Source organism: Notamacropus eugenii, chromosome 3, assembly GCF_028372415.1.
Source record: "Notamacropus eugenii isolate mMacEug1 chromosome 3, mMacEug1.pri_v2, whole genome shotgun sequence".
Taxonomy (NCBI): domain Eukaryota; kingdom Metazoa; phylum Chordata; class Mammalia; order Diprotodontia; family Macropodidae; genus Notamacropus; species Notamacropus eugenii.
The window spans coordinates 445,580,966-445,594,824 of NC_092874.1; the positions used below are offsets into that span (position 1 = coordinate 445,580,966).

Genomic DNA, 13,859 nt, shown 5'->3' on the forward strand with positions numbered 1-13,859 from the left:
ATCAGGAACAAGTCAGCATCACACAGGACCTTGCAGCTTCTGCATTAAAAGATCGAAGGAATTGGAATAAAATATTCTGTAAAGCAAAGGAGTTGGGACTACAATCAAGGATCAATTACCCAGCAAAGTTCAGCATAATATTTCAGGCAAAGAAATGGACATTCAATGAAATTAGAGATTTCCAGACCTTCCTGACAAAAAGGTCACAACTGAATAAAAAATTTGATCTTAAAACACAAGTCTCAAGAGAGGCATAAAAAGGTAAACAGGGGAAAAGAAAAACTTGTTGCTCAAGTTGGGCAAACTGTTTACCTCCCTATAAGAGAAGATACTTATTAATCCTGAGAATTGTACACCTATTATGACATATAAAAGGGATATACAGAGAGAACAGGTATAAAGTAAATGACGTGATGATAACAATACGATTTAAGGGTACTAAGGGATTTTAACAGGACATGTGAAAAGGAGGAAGCAGAAAATGGTAAATTACATCACAGGAAGAGATACAAAATTATAATAGAAGGAAAGAGGAGAGAGAGATGAGCATTGTTTGTGAGGTACTCTCATCTGATTTGGTTCAAGGAGGGCACAATAAACTTAATTAATATATAAATCTAACTAGCTCTATAAACATTAGGAGGGAAAGGGTGAAGAAAAGGGAGGGGAAGCTAAAAGGGAGGGAAGAAGCAGTAAGAGTAAAGGGGAGTAAAAGGGAGGGGCCCTGAAAGAAGGAAAGAAAGATTGTAGGAGGTGGTGGTGAAAAGTAAAAACTCTGTTGAGGAGGGGAAGGGACATGGGAGATCTAAAAGCACAAACGGTGGGAAAAGGGATGAAGAGGAAGTCACAGGTTTCAATCATAACTGTGAATGTGAATGGAATGAACTCTCCCATAAATTGAAATGAATAGCAGAATTGATAAAAAGCCATAATCCAACAATATGTTGTTACAAGAAACACATTTGAAATGGGGAGATACACACAGGGTAAAGGTAAAAGGTGGGAGCAGAATATATTGTGCCTCAGCAGATGTAAGAAAAGTAGGGGTAGCAATCCTAATCTCAGACAAAACAAAAACAGAAATAGATCTAATTAAAAAAGATAAGGAAGGAAACTATATCCTGCAAAAAGGCACAATAAATAATGAAGCAATATCATTACTAAACACTTATTTTCCAAGTGATATAGCCTTCAGATGGTTAGAGGAGAGTTTGGAGGAGTTGAAGGAAGAAATAGGCAGCAAAACTATACTAGCAGGAGATCTCAACCATCCCCTCTCTGAACTTGATAAATCTAACCTCAAAATAAACAGGAAAGAGGTTAAGGAGGTAAATAAAACTATGGATAAGGTAGATATGATATATCTTTGGAGAAAATTGAATGGGAATAGAAAGTAATATAGCTTTTTCTCAGTGGTACATGGCACATATACAAAAATTGACCATGTTCTAGGGCATAAAAACCTCACAATCCAGTGTAGAAAGGCAAAAATAGTCAACGCATCATTTTCACATCATAATGCAATAAAAATTATATGTAATAAAAGGCCATGGAAAGATAAATCAAAACTTAATTGGAAACTAGGTAATCTAATTCTAAAGAAGGGGTGGGTTAAAAAAGAAATCATAGAAACAATCAACAAATTCATTCAAGAGAATGACAATAATGAGACAACCTACCAAATCTTATGAGATATTGCAAAAACAGTTCTTAGGGGAAGTCTTATATCATTGAATGCCTACATCAATAAAATAGAGAAAGAGGAGATCAATGACTTGGGCATGCAGTTGGAAAAGCTAAAAAAAGAACAAATTGAAAATCCCCAAGTAAAAACAAAATTAGAAATGATGGAAGACAAAGGAGAAATGAAGAAAATTGAAATTAAGAAAACTATTGAATAAATAAAACCCACAGCTGACTTTTTGAAAAAGCTAATAAAATTGATAAATCTTTAGTTAATTTGGTTTAAAAAAAGAAAGAAGAAAACCAAATTAGTGAAATAATAAATGAAAGAGGTGAACTCACCTCCACTGAGGAGGAAATTAAAACAATAATTAGAAATTGCTTTTCCCAACTTTAGGTCCATAAATTTGACAATCTAAATGAGATGGACCAGTATTTAAAAAAATGCAAATTGCCCAGATCAATAGAAAAGGAAGTTGAATAATTAAACAACCTCATCGCAGAAAAAGAAATGGAACAAGCCATCAATGAACTCCCCAGGAAAAATCTGCAGGGTCGGATGGATTTACAAGTGAATTCTATCAAACATTTAAAGAACAATTAATTCCAATACTACATAGACTATTTTTTGAAAATTGGGGAAGAAGGAGTCCTCCCAAATTCTTTTCATGATACAAGTATGGTTTTGATACCTAAACCAAGAAGAGACAAAACAGAGAAAGAAAATTATAGACCAGTTTCTCTAATGAATATAGATGCAAAAATTTTAAATAAGATTTTAGCAAAACAAATACAGCAAATTATCACAACAATAATACATTATGACCAGGTAAGATTCATGCCAGGTATGCAACGCTGGTTCAATATTAGGAAATCTATTAGTATTATCAACCATATCAGCAACAAAACTAACAGAAAGCACGTGCTTATCTCAATAGATGCAGAAAAAAGCTTTTGACAAAATACAACACAGATTCTTATGAAAAACATTGGCGAGCACAAGAACAAAGGGAACTTTCCACAAAATAATAAGCAATGTCTATCTAAAACCTTCAACAAGCATCATATGCAATGGCGATAAGCTAGGTGCTTTTCCAGTGAGATCAGGGGTGAAACAAGGATGTCCATTATCAACATTATTATTCAATATGGTACTAAAAATGTTAGCTGTAGCAATTAGACAAGATAAAGGAACTGAAGGAATTAGAATAGGCCAAGAAGAAACTAAGTTATCACTCTTTGCAGATGATATGATGATATACTTAGAAAATCCCAGAGATTCATGGAAAAATCTACTTGAAATAATAAACAATTTTGGCAAAGTTGCAGGTTGCAAAATAAACCCACACAAATCTTCTGCATTTCTAACAAATCCTAACAGCAAGAGATAGAGAAATTCCATTTAAAACTAGGATAGACACTATAAAATATTTGGGAGCTTTCCTGCCAAAACAAACCCAGGGACTATATGAACACAACTACAAGACACTTTTTGCACAAATAAAGTCAGATATAAGTAGGTGGAAAAACATCAGTTGCTCATGGGTGGGCTGAATCAATATAATAAAAATGACAATTTTACCTAAATTAATTTAGTTATTTACTGCCATACCAATTAAACTATCAGATACTTATTTTCTAGAGCTGGAAAAAATAGTATCAAAATTCATCTGCATGAACAAAAGGTCCATTATATCAAGGGGACTAACGAAAAGAAATGCTAGGGAAGGTGGCCTAGTGCTACTAGATTTCAAATTATATTATAAAGCAGCAATTATTAAAACCACTTGGTACTGCCTAAAAACAGAAGGGTATACAAGTGGAATATACTAAATACTCAAGACACAGTAGACAACAAATACAGTAATCTACTGTTTGATAAACCCAAGGACTCCAGCTTCTGGGATAAGAACTCACTGTTTGACAAAAATTGCTAGGAAAACTGAATAAAAGTGTGGTGGAAACTAGGCATACACAAGAATAAAATCCAAATGGGTTCACAAGATAGGTATAAAGATGGATACTATGGACAAATTAGTGTATTTATCAAATCTATGGAGAAGGGAAGAATTTTTGACTAAAAAAGAGATAGAAAGCATTAGGAAGTGTAAGATGGATAATTTTGATTACATTAAACTGCAAAGTTTTTGCACAACCAAACCCAATGCAACCAAAATTCAGAAAGATGTAGAAAACTGGGAAAGAATTTTTACAGCTAATCTCAGGGATAAAGGCCTCATTTCTACAACAGATAGAGAACTGAGTCAAATTTACAACAATACAAGTCATTCCCCAATTGATAAATGGTCAAAGGATGTGAACAGGCAATTTTCAGAGGAAGAAATTAAAAATATCTATAGTCATACGAAAATGTTCTAAATAATTTTTGATTAGGGAGATGCAAATCAAAGCCATTCTGAGGTACCACATCACACCTATTATATTGGCAAACATGACAGAACAGGAAGATGATAAATGTTGGAGAGTACGTGGGAGAGTTGGAATAGTGATACATTGTTGGTGGAGCTGTGAGCTCATCCAACTATTCTGAAGAGCAATTTTATAGCTATTCCCAAAGGGCTACAAAAATATGCATACCTTTCGACCCAGCAATAGCGCTCCTAGGACTGTATCTGCAAGAGATCATGAAAATGGGAAAGAGTCCCACATGTACAAAAATATTTATGGCAGCACTCTCTGTGTTGGCCAAAAACTGGAAATCAAGGAGATGCCCATGAATTGGGGAATGGCTGAACAAATTTTGTTATATGAATGTAATGGAATACTATTGTGCTGTAATAAATGATGAAAAGGAAGACTTCAGAGAGGCCTGGCAATTCTTATATGATCTGATACTGAGTCAAAGGAACAGAACCAGGAGAACTTTCTGCAAATTGACAACCACCGTGTGAGAGTTTTTTCTGGTAGACTTGGAACTTAATTGCAATGCAAAGACTTAAAAAAAAAAAAAAAAACATTCCCAATGGTCTTCTAAGCAAAATGCCTTCCATATCCAGAGAAAGAACTATGGAATTCAGTCGCAGATTGCAGCAGATCATTTGTGTGTGTGTGTGTGTGTGTGTGTGTGTGTGTGTGTGTGTGTGTGTGTGTGTGTGTGTATACAGCATTTTGGTTTGTTAGATGATTTCTCTCACTCATTTCAATTCTTCAACATAGCATGACTATAGTGAAAATGTATTTAATAGGAATGTACGTGTAGAACTTATACAAAATTGCATGCTGTCTCAGGGAGGGAGGGGGTAGTGAGGAGGGAAGGAGGGGAAAATAGTAATCTAAGTTATATGGTAGTTATTGGAGAACACTGAAAGTAAATAATATTATTTAATACTAAAAAAATAAAGATCAACCCTTCCCAACTTTGATTTCAAAGGAAATTATGTAGACAAAAATAAAGTGTAACTCTGGAAATATACTTTAATATCTCTGTAAAAATAACTTATTTTCATGAATTATTCTGATCAGTATTTGGGTCCCTGTTGTTTTTCCAAGTAATCATTTCAGTTGAAAGGCAGAAAATCAAGTTGATTTTCTTAGTCCTTAAAATAGCTTATAAACCTATTTGTATAGTTCACCTGGCAACCGTAGTAGTGGTTTAAAAAAAAAAATTCCTTAGAAAGTACAGTTAAATCTCTTGATCTTATCAAATCAGGAGTAAATCCACTCAAATTGTCCCCACCAAGACTATAAGAAAAGCTATGGTTTATCTGATCTTTACTGAATCTTTTGGATAACCTTTATAATGCAAAACTAGCTATGAAATCGAGAGTATGTTCAATAATTAATACATTTACTGTTGTCTGAAATACTTCAACAAGGTTGTCTTAGAGGCATGTTTTATTGATAAAGTTTGACAACAATTGCATTCTCATAGTCACAGAATGCAAATACTTTTAGAGAAACCAGACTATAACTCTACCACCCCGCTCCCCAAAGAGAGAGAGACAGAGAGACAGAGACAGAGACCAAGAGATACCTTGAAATACCCCTTGCAGCATTCTGATATGATATTATACAATCATCCCTTAAAAAGATGAACAAGATATTCAGAAGAAGCATGAAGAAAACTTTACTGTTCAAATAAAAAGTAAAAGTGCATTCAAAAAACTCTTTTCCCACATATACCATGAAAGTAGAAAGATACACCAAGGGTATGTAGTCTATTTATTATACATCTGCTTATGTATCAAATGTCACAGAAGTAATTTGTTGGGTGATATTTATAGGATGCCTCTGGACATCACTACAATAAATATAAAGACTACCTTTTTCAAACAATTTATTTATACACATACACACAGTTATATACACATACACACATACATACACACATACACACATACATGCTTACATACCTAACCTATCTATCTATCTATCTGTCTATCTATCTATCTATCTATCCATATCTATCTATCTATCTATCTATCTATCTATCTATCTATCTATCTATCTATCTATCTATCTATCTATCCATATCCATCTAGCTAGTTAGCTAGCTAGCTGTCATTATCGTATGAGATTATCTTTCCAATACAGAAAAGTTGTCCTTAAGTCATGTTTTTGGAGGTCCATAAATCAGTGTTCAATATAGAAAGATGCCTTTGTATTAATACTCAAAAAAAGATATTTTTAAAAATCTCCTTAAAGAGAAAGTTCAGAAAGAGTGAACAAGTGGCCTTATTACCAATGACGCAAAAATGTCTATTTAACGTAAATAAAATGTCTATGTAATGTATTTAAAAGTTAACCTGGTTTATGTCATGACTGGAATAAGATACAACTAGATATTTGCACAATTGAAGTAAGTCTTTAGTGATATGTCAGAAGATAATTTACTTTGAGAAACCCAGGATAAGTATCTTTTTTTTTTCATAACTCACATGCAAACTGGAGCTTTGCCTTGCGGCTGACAATGGTTCCCAATGGATTGGTGGCTAAGCACTGGTATATGCCGATGGCCTCTGCTTTGTGGGGATTACTGATGGCCAAGCTGCCTCCGACCAGCCTGTAGTGATAACTCAGGGTAAAATCAATATCTGTGCCATTTTGCTTCCACCTTTGAGAGAAAAATAAAACAAATTACTCTTACAATTTATGAGTTTGATTATTGTATTTTTTTATTTTTTGGGGTCAGTGCACAGTTTTACTTCTCATAACAATAAAAATGTGATTAAATATGGTACAATTATACCAGGGATTCAGGGGAGTCAGGTTACTAGGAGGTTGGTGATATAAGGGGCTTTGTTCCTTGAACTCTTTAATCCATTTTAGTGACCTGAATTTACATAATGAGGCATCACAGCTATTCCCATGGAAGAGAGAGAGTTTAACACTGAAGGGGTAAATGTTAAGAATGCAGTCCTTAACAGTGATTTTTTTTTTAAATAACATACCATACCTGAACACCCTTAACTGATACAACAAAATTGAATGTCAAAAATGATTTAGTGATAGAAATCCAGAAAGAGTACATTGCAAATGGCAGGGGAAAAGTAGACAAATATTTTTTTCTAATGCTAGCTTGAAGGCTGATAAAATAATAATAAGCTGGCTATTTTGGAATGCAATTTGTCTCTGTTAATCTCTTACTTGGGAAATTAATCATGATGGTAATATTTCAAAGGCACTTAGAAATGTCAACCTTAAATAATACTTGAGAAAAAAACAAATACAGTATGAAAGGCTTTATTTTAGGCAATGAAAGATCTCTTCGCTTACCTAATAGTCATGTTGAGAATTCCTTAACATATGACTTAGCTAACTGAAGCACCATGTGCAGCCTTATTTATTTTTAAAAGAGTAATAATTAGTTTCAGAGGTTTAATAGTATTCTTTTGAGGCAGTTGGATTTCTGTCCTCCACCCTTCCCAAAACATACCATCCATAAATAATACATACTTTATTCTGGCTATAATAACATCTTTTTAATCTATAAAATAGTCTCAAGAAACTTATGTATGGATATACAAAATACTGAGAGGTTAAAAAAAAGAATTGTACATTTTTAAAAGGTTGGATTATTACAACTAATCATTTGAAAAAACTTGATACTACTATTTATATGACTACATATATAACCTTAAAATAAAATGTTTTATGTATAAATGTGACCCATTTTCTGCCCGATAATGAGAGTTTTAAAAAATGTGGTGGTGAATACTTGTCAGAGAAAAAAAATCACTGCAGATTTATTCCCTAAGTCTTGGGAGAAGCTCAGCAAGTATGGATTCTGACAAATGCGGAACAAGGGTAGATAAGAAATATGGAGGTAGATAAAGCTGTCCCATCTTAAAGATGAGAAATGATTGATCAAATATCAAATCAGGCAAAGGCTTTGGACAGGTTTTGTTGCTTTAAATAATTCAGCTGATTCTTAGACACCTTGGCTCCATTTTATGAATGTGAAGCAAAAGGGAGTAGATTTTTTGAAAAGGATATTCCGTTTGCCTGGATTTGCTTCTAATATTGAATAAAAAAAAGAATCAATACAGTTTATTTTTAAAATGTGCTCCAATGTTTTTTAAGCATACACAGGAATCAGAAAGCAGTCATCTCTTTAAGCCAATCTTAACAAGTCAAAAGGCCACCTTTCCCACACGTAAATGATCCTTCATAATTTAAAAAAAGGGCACACTTTTCAGAGGACTTTGAAGTTCCTTTCAATGTTAATAGCAAGGTATAGGCTAGCGTTCTGCTTGAGGTCCCTTTAACTTGGAATCAATCACTGAAATAATGGTTGTCATCATTACATGTTCCTAATTAAGCTTTATAATTGTTTTTCAACTAAATTCAATGTTGTTGGCTTAGCAACAACCAGCGAATCCTTCCCAGTAGCTCCATGGTCATTTTAATCACGGTAGTACAATGATTATTAAACTGTGCAGAAAGATCAGGGTTCAATTTCTGGCATGCTGGGGACTTTAGCCTAATGAGTATGTTTCAATCAATGAAGAAATTAAAAAGTATTCAGGGATTCAGGTGGATGGTAGAAAAGTATTTAATGATAGCATTGAATGCCCAAGAGAATTTTTATATTTTAGATATTAAAACATTGGCCTTAAAGAATTGTTTTAAATCATTTAGAATGAATCTTTATTAATCTTTGAGTATCCTAAAGGTTTGTTGAAAGTCTCTTGGCACATGGTTCCCTGCATTAACCAGATAATCAATCATATGTATTTGGTACATTCTATTTAAGGATAATTGTTGGCTCCCTTTCTTGGTGCTAGAGAAGGCAGCGTAGTACGGTGGAATAAGAGCTATTGTAGAAGCGGTAGACTTGGGTTCTGAGCTTGCTTCTTCTACACACTGTTATTATATGAGTCTGGTCAAAGCTCTAAAATCAGAGGGTCTGGTTTTTCACTCCCGCTAATACTTGTGGGACCTTGAACAAATTACATCTCACTCTGAGTCTCAGTTTCCTTATTTGTTAAATATGGGAAGTAGAAAAAATGTCCCTTGGTATTCCTTCCAGACCTGGGTCTGTGATCTTATCTTCTTATGATCAACACTCCTACCAACTCTGAAACTATGATTTTATGAATCTTTCCTTTTCAACGTCACTGATGAGCAGAACTGGAATTACTCCATGGTGAAATCATTTTCTCTTAATGAGATAATGAAAAGTAGAGAGAAGTCATATGTGTGGAACAAAAATCAAGGAGTAAATCTATTTAGTGTTTTGAAGTTATTTTTAAGAAAAAATAGATGGTGCCTAGCTTTGCCAAATTGAATAAAAAAGGAATGTCAGAGTTGGAAAGGACTGAGGACATCTTCTAGTCTATCTTTCATTCTCCCTTTTTTACAGAGATAAAAACAGAACTCCAAAAGGAACAAGAGCTCCGTCCTTCATGAGGATGATGCCTTCCAGTGGTATTGTACCTCTGGCTAAACCAAATTTCTGTGAACATATTCTTAGGGTGTATTAACAGAAATATTCAAATGAGACTCAGAACATAAAAATTAATTCAAGTGTTTTCACAAAAGGGAGCTTTCATTTTCCCAATAAAGAAAAGAAATTGTCTCCATCTGAAGCTGGATGACATTCTTAGTAGGGTGTTTTACTTGGAATCAGAAAGAAATTAGTGCTACCTTGTTTCAGACACTTAAAAAATGCATGAGCTTATGCAAGTTCACTCAAACTCTCTCAGTCTCCAGCAAATGGAAATAATACAAGTGCCTACACCACAGAGTTGTTTTGAGCATCAAATAATATATGGGAAACCTTTGGAAAACCTTAAAATGCCATAACAAAATCATTTATCAGTATCATTCTCATCATCACTGTTATTATTGTTCATATTACAACCCTTTTATATTATCATTTAGTATTTCTTCCTCAAATCTTATAAACTAAATTAAAGGGAAATTTTTCAAAAGGCTGATATAAATATTCTTATTGTATAAAATTCAAGCAATTTATGATTTCTCTTGCCTGTACTACACCATGTATTTCAGCATTCTTCTAAGATTAATTCTTTAGAGACCAGGAGAGCTTTGTTTCAGAATTCCTTCAGTAGAATTATCTTTTAAAAACCTGAATATCATTATCTTTTAAAGTCCCTTTTCTTTACCATAAAATAAAACATTAAATCAAAAATCATTATAGCTGAGTCTAATGCAAAAGTAAAGTTAGAATAGGTTATGTCATGACAGTCTGAAACTGAAAAATAATTTTGATGAATCCTCGCATGTGAGTGCTAAGATATATTTTCTGAAAGTCCTTTTGCCTGTGTGTTGTTTTTATTGTTGTTGCTGAAACACTGTTTAGAGTTTATCATTTTAGGTTTCACTACATAGTTTGGGGGTCACTTTCCCCATGTTGAGATATTAGTATTTCTTAGGGTAATATTAATGATGGTGTCGCAGAGGTTAGTTTGATTTGGAAATGAAGACAGAAGCATTTTGCCTTTGATCCTAGATGCACAGGGATTTAAAAAGTAATGACATCCCAGCTCATCATCAAAAATCCTGACTTTTTTCAATCCAAACATTTCTTTATAGAAAAAAAAATAATTTACAAATTTTTCTTCAAATAATGATCACATTCATATTTTAGTATCTCTCTTGTGAGGAAATTAAGATAAATATCTCCAAATGTGAGGTTCTAGTAATTCTTAACACAGTTTGAAGTAATAGTTTGTCAATATGGGACAAAAGGTGGGGGTATGTTTGGTCTCTCTCCTACCTTTACCTTTACTCACTTGGCTTCATAATTATAGTGTGTATAGGCTGAGTCTTTATGCATTGTAGTAAGTCTCAAATAAATTCATGAACAAAAATCATTGAGCAAACCGACAATTCAGTTGGTGTTACCTATGGCTACTCAAACATCTAGACAAATGCCAATTCAGACATATTATCTTCAAAAGGTAAAATTGTTCTTCTATAAATCTACCATTAATTCTTATCAATTTATAAAAAGATTTATGCTTTCAAAGTGAAATAATTCAATTTATGAATTGATGTTGAGACAGAGTTAAGAATAAAAATAGTCTCATTCCTAAAATACTTTGATTTATTCTTTAATATTTCCATAAATAGATTGATCTATACATAATATAGTTCGACAAAAATTTGCAAATGTATACATATAAGTTCATATTGGGTTGAACTGCAAAGTGGCAGAAGCCAGAGGAAAGAGGACTCTTTCATCATAACATTTCTTGGAGGCGTCCTATCCTGTCCAGTCACTTATCTCTCCTTCTTCCTCAGAACCACTGTCATCCTCAAAGAGGGGCTGACCTCCGTTGTCACAGTGCCCTCAGGAAGGAGGCCTGGTATGGCAACTATTTAGCAGACAGGCGAACTGGGATACACCTCCTGCACGCCTGGCAGAGGCAATGGTGCAGATTGCAGAAGTGGGGTGGGGAGGGGAAAAGGGAGGGCTGTAGAGGACTGTAGAGGAGAAAGCTGGGGGGAGGGTGCTCAAATCCTATAGCTGCCGCTTCAGTTCCATGAGGGCTATTCTGAATTTCTGTCAGTTGGATCTTGCTGCCAGTTTGCACCTGTAAGCAGAGCCCAAGTAGTGATGGCGTTTAAAGGGGCTCTCCAGAGTGGTGAATTGCTTGACTGTGAAGGCTGTGTGTAGGCTGTGTGGCCCCCTGGCCATGGGGTTCTGGACCTGGGCTCTCCAATAGCCCACAGGTACTACTGCTGACCTCAAGGGAAACCTCCCAGCCCATAGATCTGGATTTGACTGAGGAGGACCCTCTGACAGTAGCTGCGGATAGCTCTGGGACTCGAACTCTTAGAAGGGCCCTCTGACCCCCTAAGTATCAGGGAGACGCCAAAAAGAAGATGCCCCCTGTGGCAGAAACCTCAGAATCACCTTGGCCAAAGTGTGAGGGCTTCTGGCTACTCTGAGAGAACCATTCCGCAGAATTCGTCATTGGCAGGATGATGGATGCCAAGTGACTCTCCTAAAATACTTTTTAAATTAATGTAATAATATTAGAGTTTTGGGACCTATGTATACCACATCAACACTCATGGGCATAGTGTGAGCTATTCAAATATTAGTTAACTTTTTCCGGCACAGTTATATTTCTACCTTACAAATAAATATTAAAAAAAATTATTGAATCTTTCCTTCATGATTCCCAAGATAAAAAAATGAAATAAGACCTTTATCTTATTTGCCTAGCATGAATAAGAAGGTATAAAGCTTTATATTAGGTTCCTCTGGGATGATCAAATTTAAGCAAAAAAGCTGTCACTGACCATCACAAAGAAGACGTGAACTTCACCTGTAATCTGGTACTGGATAGCCATTGGCTGCACAATTCAAGACAACTTCAGAATTCTTGATATTCAAAGAATATATCACGTCCTGTGGCTCTTGGGTGAAATTAGGTCCCTGAAGAACACCATTGTCTGTAAAAATGAAAAAGAAATAAAACCAATGTAGTATCTCAGGTGGGAAAAAAATAACCTTTTACTTTTCATTGCAACTAAAAGATGGTTCAGTCTAGTATCTATATAAGTAACACACATTTGTGTAGTATAATAGATTAATATATTTTCCCAAGATGAAAGTCTACATTTAATTAAATCCATAAATTAACCAAACTGAAAGCATAAGTGTCATCACACCTTCGTTATGGGATGTATTTAATTCCTGTTAGATTCTATCACATTTCAAGAAACAGTGTTCTGACAATGACGTTAAAGAATGTATCATGGAGGACTCTTGAAAAATTTTATTCCTGATATTAATCCCAGGTATCCTTCCTTCTCTTTATATAACCCTCTGAGACTCTATTATATCTGAAAAAAAAAATTGATCAACTACTACTTAGAATCCATTTCTCTTTTAAGTCTATACCAATTGTTTTAGCAAATATTTTTCCCCTTTTCTGTCCACTGAGATTAGTAGTTCCTTGTATTTCTTCATTCAGCCTTGGAGAAGGATATTCATTTCAGTATTTTAGAATTTAGTGAATACATTCTGGTGGTCTCTCATCATACCATTAGGTTGAACATTAACTTCTTAGCCTCATTCTTATGTTTCAGAAGAGACCTTACTTCTCTTATATAGTATAGCAGGAAGAATATTTCCCAGGGTCTTTCTGATATGGGTTAGGTTCTTTCTTTCCCTGAAAGACAAATCACTTCCAGATTTGATTGGCCTGGAAGACTAAAACTCTGGTCTCTTTGTTGTTGACTCCTCTTCCTTAACTAAGGTCAAAGAAAGGGAGCCTACATGGGATCACTGTGTGGGAGCTAGCTCTCATTTGACCCTGCAATCATGAGTCAGGTTTCATACCTCAGCAACCACTAATTATTACAAACTAAAGCTTTATTTATTGTCCCATCGATCATCTACACAGAAGAATATATTACTAGTACAGATTAAACTTAAAAGTGTCTTGGTTTCATTTTTTAATCAGTTAAACATTAACCATCACAATGGATATTGTTCTATTAACATTGCTTGAGTTTGCAAAAGTTTAGTAGAAAGTTCAGAGAATGAAATTAGCTGAAGGTTCGGAAGCTACAGGCTAACAGCAACAACAGCAACAAAATATTGATGATAATGATAATAATTATAATAATAAACTGGCATTTAGACATCTCTTTTAAGTTGGAAAGTGCCTTACACTTTATTAATCATCTGAGCCTCACAACACACCTATCAGCAACGCACTTATCTCCCT

The 13,859-nt window shown here is 34.4% G+C and overlaps 1 protein-coding gene across 1 annotated transcript in view; it reads right to left on the reverse strand.

Annotated features, from left to right (window-relative positions):
• LOC140532284 (contactin-6-like) overlaps nt 1-13,524 on the reverse strand; it is a 326,641-nt gene extending 313,117 nt beyond the window's left edge. Inside the window, exons 1-3 of the mRNA XM_072650698.1 lie at nt 13,491-13,524; nt 12,450-12,576; nt 6,582-6,757 (exon numbers count right to left, since the gene is read on the reverse strand). Coding sequence (XP_072506799.1) covers nt 6,582-6,757; nt 12,450-12,576; nt 13,491-13,524 — 337 coding nt within the window. The remainder of the gene's footprint in view (nt 1-6,581; nt 6,758-12,449; nt 12,577-13,490) is intronic.
• Between the last annotated feature and the right edge of the window lie 335 nt (nt 13,525-13,859).